General features: G+C 38.9%; 1 protein-coding gene across 2 annotated transcripts; it reads left to right on the top strand.

The window, feature by feature from the left end:
• The first annotated feature begins 296 nt into the window (after nucleotides 1-296).
• LOC139939887 (acyl-CoA dehydrogenase family member 11-like) lies at nucleotides 297-14,281 on the top strand. 2 transcript variants are annotated; one of them, XM_071936044.1, is made up of 17 exons: nucleotides 297-571; nucleotides 1,551-1,650; nucleotides 1,891-2,016; nucleotides 2,527-2,688; nucleotides 3,289-3,465; nucleotides 4,311-4,437; nucleotides 4,611-4,765; nucleotides 5,285-5,391; nucleotides 5,959-6,115; nucleotides 7,151-7,358; nucleotides 8,178-8,285; nucleotides 9,085-9,183; nucleotides 10,571-10,637; nucleotides 11,041-11,126; nucleotides 11,612-11,835; nucleotides 12,283-12,399; nucleotides 12,497-14,281. In XM_071936044.1, the coding sequence occupies exons 1-17, from the start codon at nucleotides 444-446 to the stop codon at nucleotides 12,713-12,715; spliced, it is 2,367 nt and encodes a 788-aa protein (XP_071792145.1). In that variant the 5' UTR covers nucleotides 297-443; the 3' UTR covers nucleotides 12,716-14,281. The 2 variants fall into 2 exon arrangements, with proteins under 2 accessions (XP_071792145.1, XP_071792146.1); XM_071936045.1 differs by having other exon boundaries at nucleotides 5,962-6,115.
• Nucleotides 14,282-14,741: the final 460 nt, after the last annotated feature.

Consider the following 14,741-nt stretch of genomic DNA (forward strand, 5'->3'; position numbering starts at 1 on the left):
CGAAAAAGTCGATTAAGTTCTATTACTTGGAAACCTGCTGAAAAGGGTGCATTTAATTTGGTTCAGCTTTTTTATTCGCAACCGGGGGGGGGGGGGGGCGTATAAATTTGCAACCTGGGACACAAACACCAAACTGCGAGTGATGCCTTTTCCAACTGTAGTTGGGTCCCAGTTGGAGCGTTACATTTTGGACGGCCCAACTGAAGTTGGGACTGGGATTGCCTCGCGAGAAGGGCCAAGATCTCCGGATCCCAGCTATAACTGTAGTTGGGACGATTGTCAAGTTGGAACGGAACGCGGCTAGCTGGGGACCTTGGTTTGTGTACAAAGTTTCGCTCAATCTGATTGAACTTTGGATGGCAAATCAGGTGATGAATGTTATCACACAACATTCAGTTTTAATCGTCTCGGAGCGAGGAGATTTGCCATTTTAAGGTTTTAAAATGGCAGGTACGACTGAAGTTAGAGATCAACATCGCTTTGATGAGCAGAAATTGCATGACTTCTTGATCAGAAGAGTCCAGGGGTTTCCCCAAAGTTTATCCAGCAACTTATCTGTACGGCAATTTACGTGAGTGTGCAGTCTATTTTTTAACCAATGACTATACTTATGAATATGAGTCCACCCTTCATGACTTCATGATTTTATTGTGTAGCATAATTAACTATAATATAATAAGTCACTTAACATAAATACCGCTATCATACTTCCAATTACATTGTAGCTAGAAAATAGAAGGACGTGTCATTAAAAACTAAACCTAAAAGAAAGAGTCTTTGTTTTTGGAGTATTTTGATGTTTGGGCACCTTCAAAAGAGTCTTGGAAACTAATTTGTTTTTATTGTGGAATTATTGAATGGAGGTAGGCCTATTATTATAATAGTGGCAATGATGAGGTTTGCAGTTTGCTAAATTGAAAGAACTTCTAATAATTATAAACAGTGGTGATTGTGTCATATTCATATTGATAATGGATCCTGACACGCTAAATTATACAGTACTACACTGTAGTAGGTCATGTATTGCCTTGACTATTTCACAATTTTCCTTGTTTTTATGGTGTCCTTGGTTGTGCGATGTTATCTTTGTAAATGTGTAATTAGTTAGGACTTAGGGTACTGCAACATATCCCCTTGTGGGAGTTTGCCGAGTTCCCTTGATGGGAAGATCATCTAAACAAACAAAACAAACAAATACAACATAAAATGCATAGTGTCCAAGGTGAACCCACAGTCACACTCACAGTAATACTTCAAACAAATAAAAAACATTCAGTTTGCTGACCTTCCAGTGTCCATGATGTGTTATATTGCAACGGTCAATCTGAGGTTAGCTCAACCTTCAACACACAAGTGCCAGGGCTATTATGGCCGTAGCACTATTTCATGTTTCTAAAGCTAGTTCAGAAACAGTAAGTTAGAATGCAGTTTTAAATCTCTTAAAAGCTGTTTTGTAATGTCTTAATCAATCAGTATGCATGCTATAATAAGACTCTAATATAAACTACAATTTTTTTGTTTTACCTGTTGACTTTTTCTCTCCACATTAGCTCCGGTCAGTCCAACCCGACTTTCTTCATCTCCAAAGATGGATGTGAATACGTTATGCGCAAGAAACCTCCTGGTCAATTGCTTAAAGGGGCACACCAGGTCAGTTATATCAGTAGCAGAAAGTTATTTATATTTGGTAGTATTATTATTTTATCTTTGCACTTTAGGCCCTACTCTGTGTTTTCCCAGTCCTTTATATTAAATACTTATAAGCTACTCTGGTCGGATGTGAACCTATGCCCATACACATTCTAATAGCATTTGTTTTCTCCCGTACAGACCTCAAGATAAATGATATACACTTCTGTTTTTAGAATGACTTTTTTTTCTCCTCAATAGATTGACCGTGAGTTCCGTGTGCAGCAAGCTTTACATAAAGCCAACTTCCCTGTCCCAAGACCCTTAGCCTACTGTGACGATGAATCTGTCATTGGGACTGCATTCTATGTCATGGAACATGTTCAGGTTAGTCAAGTACTAAGGCTTTTTCCCAAAGCACTGAGACCTAATATTACAGATGCTAAGCAATTCATCTGCCTAAGCAAATTTGTGAAAATTTTACAATGAACTTATCACATAAACCAGTATTTACAAATTTTGTTTACATGTTTTTGGAAGCAGTTGCTTGTTTGTGTTCAGTAAAGCATTTTTTGCCGCTGTTTTTTAATTTTTTACTGCCACCTGTAAGTTTGTTTACTGAAACAATGCACAGGAACCATGACCAATTGCATAGAAACTTGCCCATAAAGGGCATTGTCAATTGCTTGGAGGGATTAAAAGTTAATTTGTGTACAAAACAAACAGATTATAAAACTGTTTAAAAAAATGTGTTTTATTAAAATTTTATGCTCATGGTTGAGGGGAAGTTTGGTCATTCAGTTCATATCTAACTACAGTATTCCTACATTCTTAGGGTCGTATCTTCAAGGAAAGTTTGCTCATTCAGTGTAGATAACAGTATTCTTCCATTCTTAGGGTCGTATCTTCAGGGATGTCACCCTGCCTGATATGAGTCCATCAGAGCGGTCTGCTATCTATGATGCTATGAATGAGGTACTAGCTCGTCTACATTGCTTAGACTGGAGGAAGATGGGACTACAGGGCTATGGTAAAGAAAGCAACTACTGTGGACGTCAGGTAAGCACCATGACAACAGCTACTCCACCTGTCATGTAGTTGTTTACAGTTCAGTCTAGATTGGTGCAAATATTGGGAGGCATCATGCTAATCAAGTAGAACGATTGTTATCAGGCGTGTTTTCATGGCCAGACCTTTGTAAGCATCAGAAACTAGTGCCTGTTATGTTTGCTGCCACCTAATAATGTCATAAAGTACATCTTATTGGTTCTAACATTGTATTCCTAATGCCTTGTCTAGAGTTACTGTAAAGTCATATAGTTGAATGAGAAGTAATTGTGAACTGTTCTTTATTGGGATATCTGAATATCTTTTGTTGTAATAAGATAAAATGTGATAAAATTTCATGTTGGGCGTCCAAACACCTATCTTCTTAACACCATGTTGATACATCAGTACATTGCAACACCCCTATAGACCATGGTTTCACCATTTATTGTATGTATTGGATCATTCCTATACATGTACCTGGGTGTGACATACATTGACTTTACAGCAAGTCGTACTGTGAGTGAAATAAAATGGTTTAAAGAGCAAAACTATCTAGAGAACTTGACATGTAGTAAGCAAAATAAACAACTGACTGATTTGCCTTGACAGATTAACACTTGGAACAGGCAGTTTATAGGTGCTACAAAGCTAGCCTCCCTTCCAGAAAACCTTGCAGCTCAGCAGCTTGTTCAGTGGTTGATGGACAACAAACCAACGACTGCAGAGAAGACTACCATTGTCCATGGAGACTTCCGGTTGGACAACATCATATTCCATCCAACACTGGTCAGAATTCACTTTGTCTATTGTTTCTTAAAACCAAAATGTCCAAGATATAAATGCAAAATAATGCCACAAAGCAAATGTATTTATTCCCAGCTCTCCAGGGGTGGATTTCACAAAGAGTTAAGACTAGTCTTATCTCAAGTTAACACGAGTTACTCGTCCAAACTTAGGACTAGCCATGCGATTTTAATATATCCTAGGAATAGTCCTTGTAAAATTGATCCCTGGCTGTGCTTAATAAGCAGGATATTTCTTTTCAAAACTAGGTAGTCTCCTGAATTCTGAAATCTACTCTGCGGTATTAGAATCAGTAGCAAAACAACTTCTCATGAACAACTCTACACAGCAAAGTATATTGTATACTTGTAGTGTTACCATAAACTGAGTATACATTGATACCTCACCGAGCAATGCCTCAAAACTTGCCTAAAAAGAAATTGGTATTAATGGTTCCTGTTTTCTGTCCTATAAAAATCGTTCTTTATGGTTAAATGACAACTCAAGTAACAAGCAGCCTCAGGTGAAAAGAAGTTAAAGGAGAGGAGCAGAAAGCAGTTAGAAAAAGCAAGAGATGAACAATGAAAGGGAGCTTTGAGGGGGGGGGGGGGTTGGGGGCTAATTTAACCACAAGGAGGGTTTATCAATAAAGACGATATTAGGGACATCTGTGGAAAAGCACAGAAAAAGCTATGGATTTTCAGACCATGGGGTCGAATAGTCTGGAGGTGATTGATCTAAAGTTTCTCCCTTCTTAGACAAACAGTCTCCCTCTAGATGACAAATTTGGTTTTTAGTGCAAATATTTGCATAAATTGTAACTCTTTTATTGTGTATGTTTGATTCAGCCCAAAGTAATAGCAGTCTTAGATTGGGAGTTATCTACTCTTGGTGAACCACTGACGGATGTTGGATATGCCTGCATGCTGTATCATTACCCTCAAGACATGCCGATTCATCTTATCAACCCAAACCGTAAGCAGCTTCTTAAACTTCTAAGAAACATCTTAAGATCTACCGGTTGTCACTTGCCGAGATAATCATGTTTAGTCACTCTACAAAAACACAAACTTTCTCCTAAAGTCACCCCTCCTCAATTGAAGGCTTTATGAGTTTACTCTTTGCCATTTGCCATTGATGTTGTACAGAGAAACAGTTTTCAAGTCTGGAGAGTTTGGCTTGCATTCCTGATGAGCATTCATTCTTAACATCTTACTGCCAGCGTTGTTTGTTGCCCTACCCTCTACCTGACTGGAACTTCTATCTGGCTCTTGGTTTCTATAAAATGGCTTCAATTGGTCAGGTATGTACTGGTGTACTTTTCTTAACTGTTTCTGTGTAACTTTCTTAGTGCATTTTTACTGTAATGCGCCCTCGAACAGGCTGCTCCTGGAGATAGCGTAATACAAATTCAATTAATTATTATTATAATTATTATTTATTGGTTTGATTGTCTCAGTATCCTGTGACAACAACTTAACTGAAAAACCTTACAGCTTTTTTGATTTTGAGATAACGGTGAACATGTCTTCTTGAAACTCGGAAGTAGTGGTTCTTAGATAAATCAGAAGTGAGATGAGCCTTGATAAACAGAGTACAGTGTTCTGCTCACTGTCAACAACATGCCTTTAAATTTGACTTGGGATTTGTTGTCATGATTGTTTTGTTCAACTCTCATACAAAACAACCAGAGAAATGAGGAGTTTTTTTATTAAAGGGATATATGGAAAGTTAGTATCTTTACAAAGTGAAGTTCAGATTCAAAATCAAGATTTAAATATTATTCATGTAAGAAATTAATACTGTTAATTTTTGTTTCCAGGGAGTTTATTGTCGTGCTATTCTTGGGAATGCAAGTTCATCATTTGCCAGCAATTTTGATGATGTTGTAAAGGTCATGCTCAACACTGGACTGAAGCAGACTGTGAGGTACGGCTAATAAATAAAAGTCTGTTGACATTCTAGAGCTGGTACCAATTGCACAAAAACTGTATACCAGTACACAAAGTATTGACAAATTAAACTAGCAGAAACAGAAATCAGCCAGTTACATTATTGCGACTGGTTCACCACTTATATTTTCATATGTTTATGTTATTCAGTTTGGCTACCAGTGCAGCACACTCATAAGGGATTGATACTGTTTCAGAAAACTTCAGACCTGGTGAACAGGGAAAATAATACTCTGAAAAGGTCTATGTTTCATGAAAAAGCCGTTGTATTAGAAAAACAGACAATAGACCGATCCATTAAGCTCCGCCCTATTGCGTATTGACCAATCACAACCCATTGCACAACCAAAAGTTTGACAAAATAAGGTCCGACATGCATGTGCGTCTGCTTGGTGCGCGCGGCAGAGTTGTGCAGAAAGGCATTGGAGAGGCTCACGTGTGCCGTGGGCGGAGCCTAATGGATCGGTCTATTGATGATGATGCAATTTAAATTTTTTTAAATTTTATATAAACCTTATTGTTTGTTTGTTTTGATAATGTGTAGCAGGACTGACAATAGTGTTGTATTTGCCAAACCATCCTCATCTCTGATGTTGGAGATGCAGCCAGTGTTAGAATCTCAACCATTATCACACCGAGCTAAAGACATCCTCCAGAAGGTTCAAGACTTTGTTAAGAATGAAGTCCTTCCAGCTGAAGAGGTGAATCAAACTATCAATCCTTAAGTAGGTCAGTCATGCAGGGCTTGAAAAACCGAACGAATAACTGGCCAGAGTCTCGGCAAAGAAATGCCAACCTGTTCAGTTTTTCCCGTCAGTTTCAAATGATACAAGACTTTGGAATGCTATTAAAGGAACACGTTGCCTTGGATCAGACGAGTTGGTCAAAACAAAAGCGTTTGTAAACGTTTAAATGCATATGGTTGGAAAGATGTTTTAAAAGTAGAATACAATGATCCACACAAGTTTGCCTCGAAATTGCGTGGTCGGCCATTTACGGGAGTCAAAATTTTGACCCCCATAAATGGCCGACGTGTTAGTCGACGAGGTAAAAGGAAAACCACGCAATTTCGAGGCATGTTTGTGTGGATCATTGTATTCTACTTTTACAACATCTTTCTACCCATATGCATTTTATAAAAAACGGTTACAAACGCTTTTTAAAGACCAACTCTACTGATCCAAGGCAACGTGTTCCTTTAAGGTGGCATCAGATGACATCCATTGTTTGCATAGTTCTGATTCTTCTGAGCATGTTCACATGCTGCCGACTTCTATCTCCAATCAATCATTAAAGGAACATTACAGAACTGATTTTTGCTAACAAAACAGTTGCTGGCAGTGTAAGCACTTTATGTAATCCACCATTATACATAAACTGACAAACCTGTTGAAGTTTGTGATCGATTGGCCATCTGGGCCACAAGAAAAGAGTGAAAAACTGAATACACATTTTGCATGACATCGATTTAAAAAGAAGAAAAAACGCTCACTGAGCGACAAACTCCCAACGGGAATTCAATTTTATTTATTTCTCATAAAATATGACATTTCAGACAGAATATTTCAAGGGATGTTTTCTACTATCATCATCATTAGACTGTGTAAGTTTTATGTAAATCTGTGATCTTAGACAAGTTTTTTTCTTACAAATTCTGTATTATTCCTTTAAGTAAAATATAAACCGTCGTCAAGCTAACATCTCTTGGACTCTTCTTTTGTTTGTACTTTATTAAGATATACCTGGCCCAAGTGCATAGTGGGCCATCTATCTGGTGTGAACCGCCCATCATGGAGGAGTTGAAGGCAAAGGCCAGAGCCCAAGGACTTTGGAATCTCTTCCTACCAGCGCAGAGTGGGTTTGGTCAGCTTGAATATGCCTTCATGGCTGAGGCAATGGGGCAATCTTTCATTGGTTCAGAGCCATTCAACTGCAGTGCTCCAGGTAGGAATTGTAGCAGTTAGTCACAGTCATCTCAAAGTATTTTTTTTATTTTAATTTTGTTATGCAAGTCGCCAGACACACAAGGCCTGAAGGCCACTTCAAGGTGTGGGCTACAAATCATTTTTGCCAGGGGCACGTTGCCACCTACTCCTTGGGCTGAAACAGGGTTACCCCTTTAACAGTCCATATGGATGTAGGCTTGGGTATCATCCATCAGAAGCCTGGCTGGTAGAGCAGAAAGCACTACCTCCCCAACTTAACAAAGCAATCATGGTTAAGTGTCTTGCTTTTAAGAACACAAAGTGTCACAACCAAGACTCAAACCCACACTCTGCTGATCAAACACCAGAGCTTGAATCCAGTGCTCTTAATCGCTACGCCACGACACGCCATAGTTTAATAATAGATGTTTGAAGCTTTGCATAGTGTGGAAAATAACAAGGAACTGTAACTAGTAAACTGTTGATGGCGGTACTACAACCTTTGGTTCCCAAGGTCCCATTGCTTCAGTTGCGGTATTACCTTTTGTTCTCATGTACATTGCTTTAACTTTGTGATGGAGCTGCATTTTCACAACTTTTACTGGACTAACCAACCTTCCCCACACCCTGAATCAAAAGGCATAATCAACCCAGTGCTAACTTAATTTGTCAATAGTTTGTTCTGTTGATTCTTGAACTATAAATTTCAAAACATCTTTTAAAGTCATCCCAGCCTCTGACCTTACTCTCACATATCACAACTGCAGGTAGAACAATGAAAAGGGTCTTTAGTCAGGATGAATTTCAAATGTAGATTTCTTTGTTTGGTAAACTACAGATACTGGTAATATGGAGGTTTTACATCTTTATGGAAATGAAGAACAGAAGAAACGATGGTTAGAGCCACTACTGGATGGAACACTCAGATCCTGCTACTGTATGACAGGTAAACGTCATAACAGTTGATGTTTTAGTTTAGTCAATAATTTATTGTTTATTTGTTTGTTCATCATTGCATTGTTGTGGTGCATTCAAAAGAGTTAATACCTGACTGAAGTTAATTTCATCTTGGAAAAATGCTTTGCTCTCTGAGGAATGTCGGATGCCAGACTTTCAGCTGCTATTATTTACTTTTCATTCAAACTTTGGTCATAGTGTTGCAGGCATTATGCAGTACTTTTATGAAAAAGATACTACGAAACAAGTCACAGAGAAAACAGTGATGGACAACTACATTGGTTAACTCAAACCAAAAGTTGTTGATACACAAGAACTTAACATTAATTTGCTTGAGTTTCCTTGTTCAGGTAAACCATTTTGATTTCCTTGAGTTTCCTTGTTCAGGTAAACCATTTTGATTTCCTTGAGTTTCCTTGTTCAGGTAAACCATTTTGATTTCCTTGAGTTTCCTTGTTCAGGTAAACCATTTTGATTTCCTTGAGTTTCCTTGTTCAGGTAAACCATTTTGATTTGCTTGAGTTTCTTTGTTCAGGTAAACCATTTTGATTTGCTTGAGTTTCCTTGTTCAGGTAAACCATTTTGATTTGCTTGAGTTTCCTTGTTCAGGTAAACCATTTTGATTTGCTTGAGTTTCCTTGTTCAGGTAAACCATTTTGATTTGCTTGAGTTTCCTTGTTCAGGTAAACCATTTTGATTTGCTTGAGTTTCCTTGTTCAGGTAAACCATTTTGATTTCCTTGAGTTTCTTTGTTCAGGTAAAACCTTTAACATCCCTGTATTTTGCAGAGCCACAAGTGGCTTCAAGTGATGCTACCAATATGGAATGTTCCATTGTGAAAGAAGGGGATACCTATGTCATCAATGGCAGGAAATGGTGGAGTAGTGGTAAGTTGTTCAAGAACTACCCCCCCCCCTCGATTTTCTGTTTTGGGGTTTTTTTTTGGGGGGGGGGTTCTGTTATGATATATATTGCCTAACATCACATGGCAGGGTGGCCACTTCAAGTTGAGGTCTACACTTAACTGATTTGGGCTGTTGATCCAAATCAACTGTCACCAGGAACACGTTGCTACCTACTCCTGGGGCTGAAACAGGGTTGCCCCTTCACAGTCTGTAAGGATGTAGGCAAGGGTATAATCCACTAGGAGCCACATACTCCTGTGGCTGAAACAGGGTTGCCCCTTCACAGTCTGTAAGGATGTAGGCAAGGGTATAATCCACTAGGAGCCACATACTCCTGTGGCTGAAACAGGGTTGCCCCTTCACAGTCTGTAAGGATGTAGGCATGGGTATCATCCACCAGGAGCCACCTACTCCTGGGGCTGAAACAGGGTTACCCCTTCACAGTCTGTAAGGATGTAGGCATGGGTATCATCCACTAGGAGCCACCTACTCCTGGGGCTGAAACAGGGTTACCCCTTCACAGTCTGTAAGGATGTAGGCATGGGTATCATCCACTAGGAGCCACCTACTCCTGGGGCTGAAACAGGGTTACCCCTTCACAGTCTGTAAGGATGTAGGCATGGGTATCATCCACTAGGAGCCACATACTCCTGGGGCTGAAACAGGGTTGCCCCTTCACAGTCTGTAAGGATGTAGGCATGGGTATCATCCACCAGGAGCCACCTACTCCTGGGGCTGAAACAGGGTTACCCCTTCACAGTCTGTAAGGATGTAGGCATGGGTATCATCCACTAGGAGCCACATACTCCTGGGGCTGAAACAGGGTTGCCCCTTCACAGTCTGTAAGGATGTAGGCATGGGTATCATCCACCAGGAGCCACCTACTCCTGGGGCTGAAACAGGGTTACCCCTTCACAGTCTGTAAGGATGTAGGCATGGGTATCATCCACTAGGAGCCACATACTCCTGGGGCTGAAACAGGGTTGCCCCTTCACAGTCTGTAAGGATGTAGGCAAGGGTATCATCCACTAGGAGCCTGGCTGGTTGAGCACAATCCTTGTTGTTGGTATTTAATAATTAACTTTAAGATTTATGCCAATCCTAAGTTTTCAAGATTTACCAGAGCAACTTTGTCACAAGGGTCTTCAGTTTTTAGCTTAATGATCTAGGAGTTTCACATTGAACAATAATCTTAAGACCTGTGATAATGATGACATTGACAATTCAAAGATTAATTTTAATTCCTTAATCTGAGCTGAAGAATCCCCAAACTAAATACTGCTTGCATGTGTGATCCACTTTTTAATCAGTTTGAAAAGTAAAATCAAGAGATTTGAAAAGTTACCTGTTTGATTTGATCTTTTTCTAGGTGCTGGTGATCCACGCTGCAAGGTTGCTATATTAATGGGACTCACTCCTAATAAGAACAAATCCAGGTTTGTAAAAATGTACCATATTTCTTTTTTCCTTAAGTTTAAATCTCACTGCCCTTTTGCTTAATTTGTTCCATTCACCTTGGCCACTAGACCTTAAGTGAGTGCAGTCGACTCAAGTTACATGTGATAATGAAGAGTTGATGTGAGTGCAGCCGTCGATTTCACCAAACTCTTCCCAACTTAGGATTAATCATAGGACTTAAGAGTGGGTCAGTTCCGTATTCAAATACGTAGGACGCATTGAACCCATCCTAAGTTAGGACGGGTTACTCGTCCTAACTCGAGTTAGGATTGATCCTAGCGTTTTGTGAAATCAGCTGCTGTCAACATAAGTTGTCCGTGGTAATGAAAGGAATTTCTTTTCTTTTTTCTAACCTCTTAAAACCTCAATTTTTTTTGACAGACATCAGCAGCACAGCATGATTATAGTTCCTATGGATGCACCTGGTGTTAAGAAGATTCGACCCTTGACAGTCTTTGGAAATCCAGGTAATTTAGTCTTTTCATATTCCAATTGTCTTGGTTTTTCAATCGAAGTTCATATTCAAGAGTCTGATGAAACCAGAAACTGGATAATAAAGATGAGGTTCTCTATTCTCCAGAAGACGATCAGAGCATACTGATCGAAACATTGAGTTGAAACCAATGGTTCTTTTCAGAACCACCCCATCTTATTTAGAGATAGTCATTACGTGGTGTTACCGCAAACCTTTCCGTATCGTATTTCCACCATGCAAAGTTTCAAATCCGACTTAGGTTCTCTATTCTTTTACGCTTGATGTAAAAATCCAAGGCCCAGTTTAAGAAAAAGTATGAAGCTCAGAAATTGCTTAGCATAGAAAAACCTTTCTTAGCAGAAGGAGTTTACTAGTGAAAGTGTAGAGTACATTCACATTGTTTATGACTGGTTCCCTAATAATTGTCGGCATATAGTGATCTGACATTGTTTCATGTTTTTGACTCGTCTTCATCAGATGCACCTCACGGACATTATGAGATCGAGTTCACCAATGTACGCGTCCCAGTGGGTAACATGATTCTTGGTGAGGGACGAGGCTTTGAAATCGCCCAAGGTCGTTTAGGTCCAGGGCGCATCCATCACTGCATGCGCGGTATCGGGATGGCAGAGAGGGCGCTAGAGCTTATGTGTCAGCGAGCCATGGAGAGGAAGGCATTTGGTAAAGAGCTAGCCAAAATGGTAAGTGCTTGATATTTTAGACTTTAACTTTTATTAGTTTGATGGAACCAAAAACAAATTGACCTGTGACCAACAGATTAACGTGCCGGCGCTCTACAAACTGAACCATCTAACCCTTATGTCGGCGGTTTCCCTATTTTTCAATATATTTGTTCAGGGATGTCAGTCAGAAGCTATACAACCTGTAAGTGCCATATAGACAGGGATCACACCCAAGTTTATTATACCATTTGGGAAGCGACAGGAGAGGGACCACCTCAACAGATTGCAATTTTATATTTCAAATATCAAGAAGAAACATCACAAGTGAAACTGACTGGGTAAATTTAAGCTAATTTTGGGTGGAACTTTAATTTCAACTTTCAGCTTCAGTTTGTATATTATGTTGTTCTAGCTCTAAATGAAAGAGCAGAGTTATTCTTTTGGCACTTTCTTTGTTTTGAACAGGGTGTTATTCAGCACCAGATTGCAGAGTGCCGTTTGCTGATAGACCAGGCTAAGCTACTCACTCTCAAAGCCGCACACACTATTGATCAGTTTGGAACCAAGGAAGCTCGCAAACAGGTTGGTTTAGTTAGTTATTCAGAAAAACATGAAACATTCTACTGTCTTATATTTCTCTTTTCTGAAACATTTCTTTGATTATTGTTTTCCTGATTAGGTTGCTATGATCAAGATTGTTGCTCCACGCATGATGAACAAGGTGATTGATCAAGCTATTCAGATCTATGGAGGGGCGGGTGTGTGTCAGGACACACCCCTAGCTGGGTTCTATGCTGGAGCTCGTAGCCTACGCATTGCTGATGGGCCTGATGAAGTACATCTTACTAGTATTGGTCTACTGGAACTCAAATCACAATCACTCAAGGCAAAGCTGTAATAACTGCAGATCTATGGAGGGGCGGGTGTGTGTCAGGACACACCCCTAGCTGGGTTCTATGCTGGAGCTCATAGCCTACGCATTGCTAATGGGTCGGATGAAGTACATCTTACTAGTATTGGTCTGATGGAACTCAAATCACAATCACTCAAGGCAAAGCTGTAATAACTGCAGATCTATGGAGGGGCGGGCTTGTGTCAAGACACACCCCTAGCTGGGTTCTATGCTGGAGCTCATAGCCTACGCATTGCTGATGGGCCTGATGAAGTACATCTTACTAGTATTGGTCTGATGGAACTCAAATCACAATCACTCAAGGCAAAGCTGTAATAACTGCAGATCTATTGAGGGGCGGGAGTGTGTCAGGACACACCCCTAGCTGGATTCTATGCTGGAGCTCATAGCCTACGCATTGCTAATGGGTCGGATGAAGCACATCTAACTAGTATTGGACTGCTGGAACTCAAATCACAATCACTCAAGGCAAAGCTGTAATAACTGCCAACAAATCTTTGGATATTTCAAGCTCTAGCTGTTGTTACTCATGTAAAGCTGGGAACAATTTGGTTTATACAAGGGCTGTGTCTTCAAGAAACTGTAATCTAAGGGCTTGGGGTAAAAGTTAGTCTTATGTTACTCAATTAATCATATAAAGCTATATGAAACTGGGTTGAACAAGGCTTTGAATAAGAATTCAATCTACAGGTAATTTTACACTATCACTAGCTAAAGACAAAACTGTGAGAAAGTTGGTTCATAGAGTGCTTGTAAGCAATATCAATCATGGTTAACCTGTAAGAATATTTTACATCTATGTTTTCTCCAAATGGCGCCCTCTTGTGGCCAATCATAAAGTTTGTACTCGAGCATAACTTGGTGATGGTTAAATTGTACTACAAAGTTTAATGAACTAAACTTGACAAACAACTTTTAACGAATATACAATTTAAAAGTAAGATAACGTGATCACAAAATATTTGTTGTAAGAATAATATTCTTATATTAGGGAGTTTGGTTTGAAAATAAACAAAACTAAATAAAATTTGAAAAAAGGTTATTTTCTTCTGATGGGCCGAGAGTACCCATCAAGTCGGTAACAATATTTGTTTATGTTAAATAAATATATTTGTCTTTTAGTTTTAAAGAACCCTGCAAATGCTTCATTTCTGAAGTAAATATCTGCAACCAAATAATGTTAATTGATTTGAGAGGGCTTTTAACCTCAATTGTGTGCAAACTCGGTGTATGGATTTTTATTGTTATTTTGTTATTCCAAAACTTAAAAAAAACAAAAACATTTTAGATAAACTGAACTTAATTTTGTTTTCTAACTTGATTTTGTTGTAAGCAGTTATTTAATTATAAATGTCGGAGGTGCTGGCATTCCTGGAAATTTATTAAAGGAAGTGCATTTGTAAATTTGTATTCAAAACATTTTAAAATAAGTTCTGTGTCAGTTTTTTAAACAAAATTATTTGATAAACAAAACAATTGATAAAGATAACTGAATAGTAATGATATACTAAATGTAATTCTTATATATTAATAATATTTTTGTATTTAATAAATGCCAATTCAAATGATTAGAAGTGGTTTCTCATTTTTTTACAAGTGATTTTCTGTTGTTGTAGTTGATCCTATAATATGTGCCAATAAAGCACCCAAAATGAGAAATTAAGAGCAATGAAAGGGAAATCCAAAAACATGATGGCAACTCAACTATGAACTTGATACTTTTTACTATTCTTAATTAAAGTATATGTGTGTTACAGTGTGGATGTAGTTACTGTCAAAGCTTTAGACCAACACTATCATGGAACACCCCCCCCCCCATACACAAAATAATCTCCTTATTGCACTTTCCTAAAACTTTGTTGAGGTTTCTTGTTTCGTTTCAAAATGTTTGTTGTCACAGTTTATGTGGGGGAGGGGGACTACAAACTCTCCTGTGTTTGGTATCTGCTGTTTAACCAAAATGACAACCTGCCTATAGAGCTGATCGAAACGTCGGGTTGTTACACTACCT

This window comes from Asterias amurensis, chromosome 7 (genome assembly GCF_032118995.1).
Source record: "Asterias amurensis chromosome 7, ASM3211899v1".
Lineage (NCBI taxonomy): Eukaryota > Metazoa > Echinodermata > Asteroidea > Forcipulatida > Asteriidae > Asterias > Asterias amurensis.

Excerpts from the sequence above, each read along its gene's own strand:
- LOC139939887 (XM_071936044.1), top strand. The coding sequence starts at position 444 with ATGGCAGGTACGACTGAAGTTAGAGATCAACATCGCTTTGATGAGCAG. Across the intron at positions 5,392-5,958 it reads GGACTGAAGCAGACTGTGAG|CAGGACTGACAATAGTGTTG; the intron begins GTACGGCTAATA and ends GATAATGTGTAG. Across the intron at positions 8,286-9,084 it reads ATCCTGCTACTGTATGACAG|AGCCACAAGTGGCTTCAAGT; the intron begins GTAAACGTCATA and ends TGTATTTTGCAG.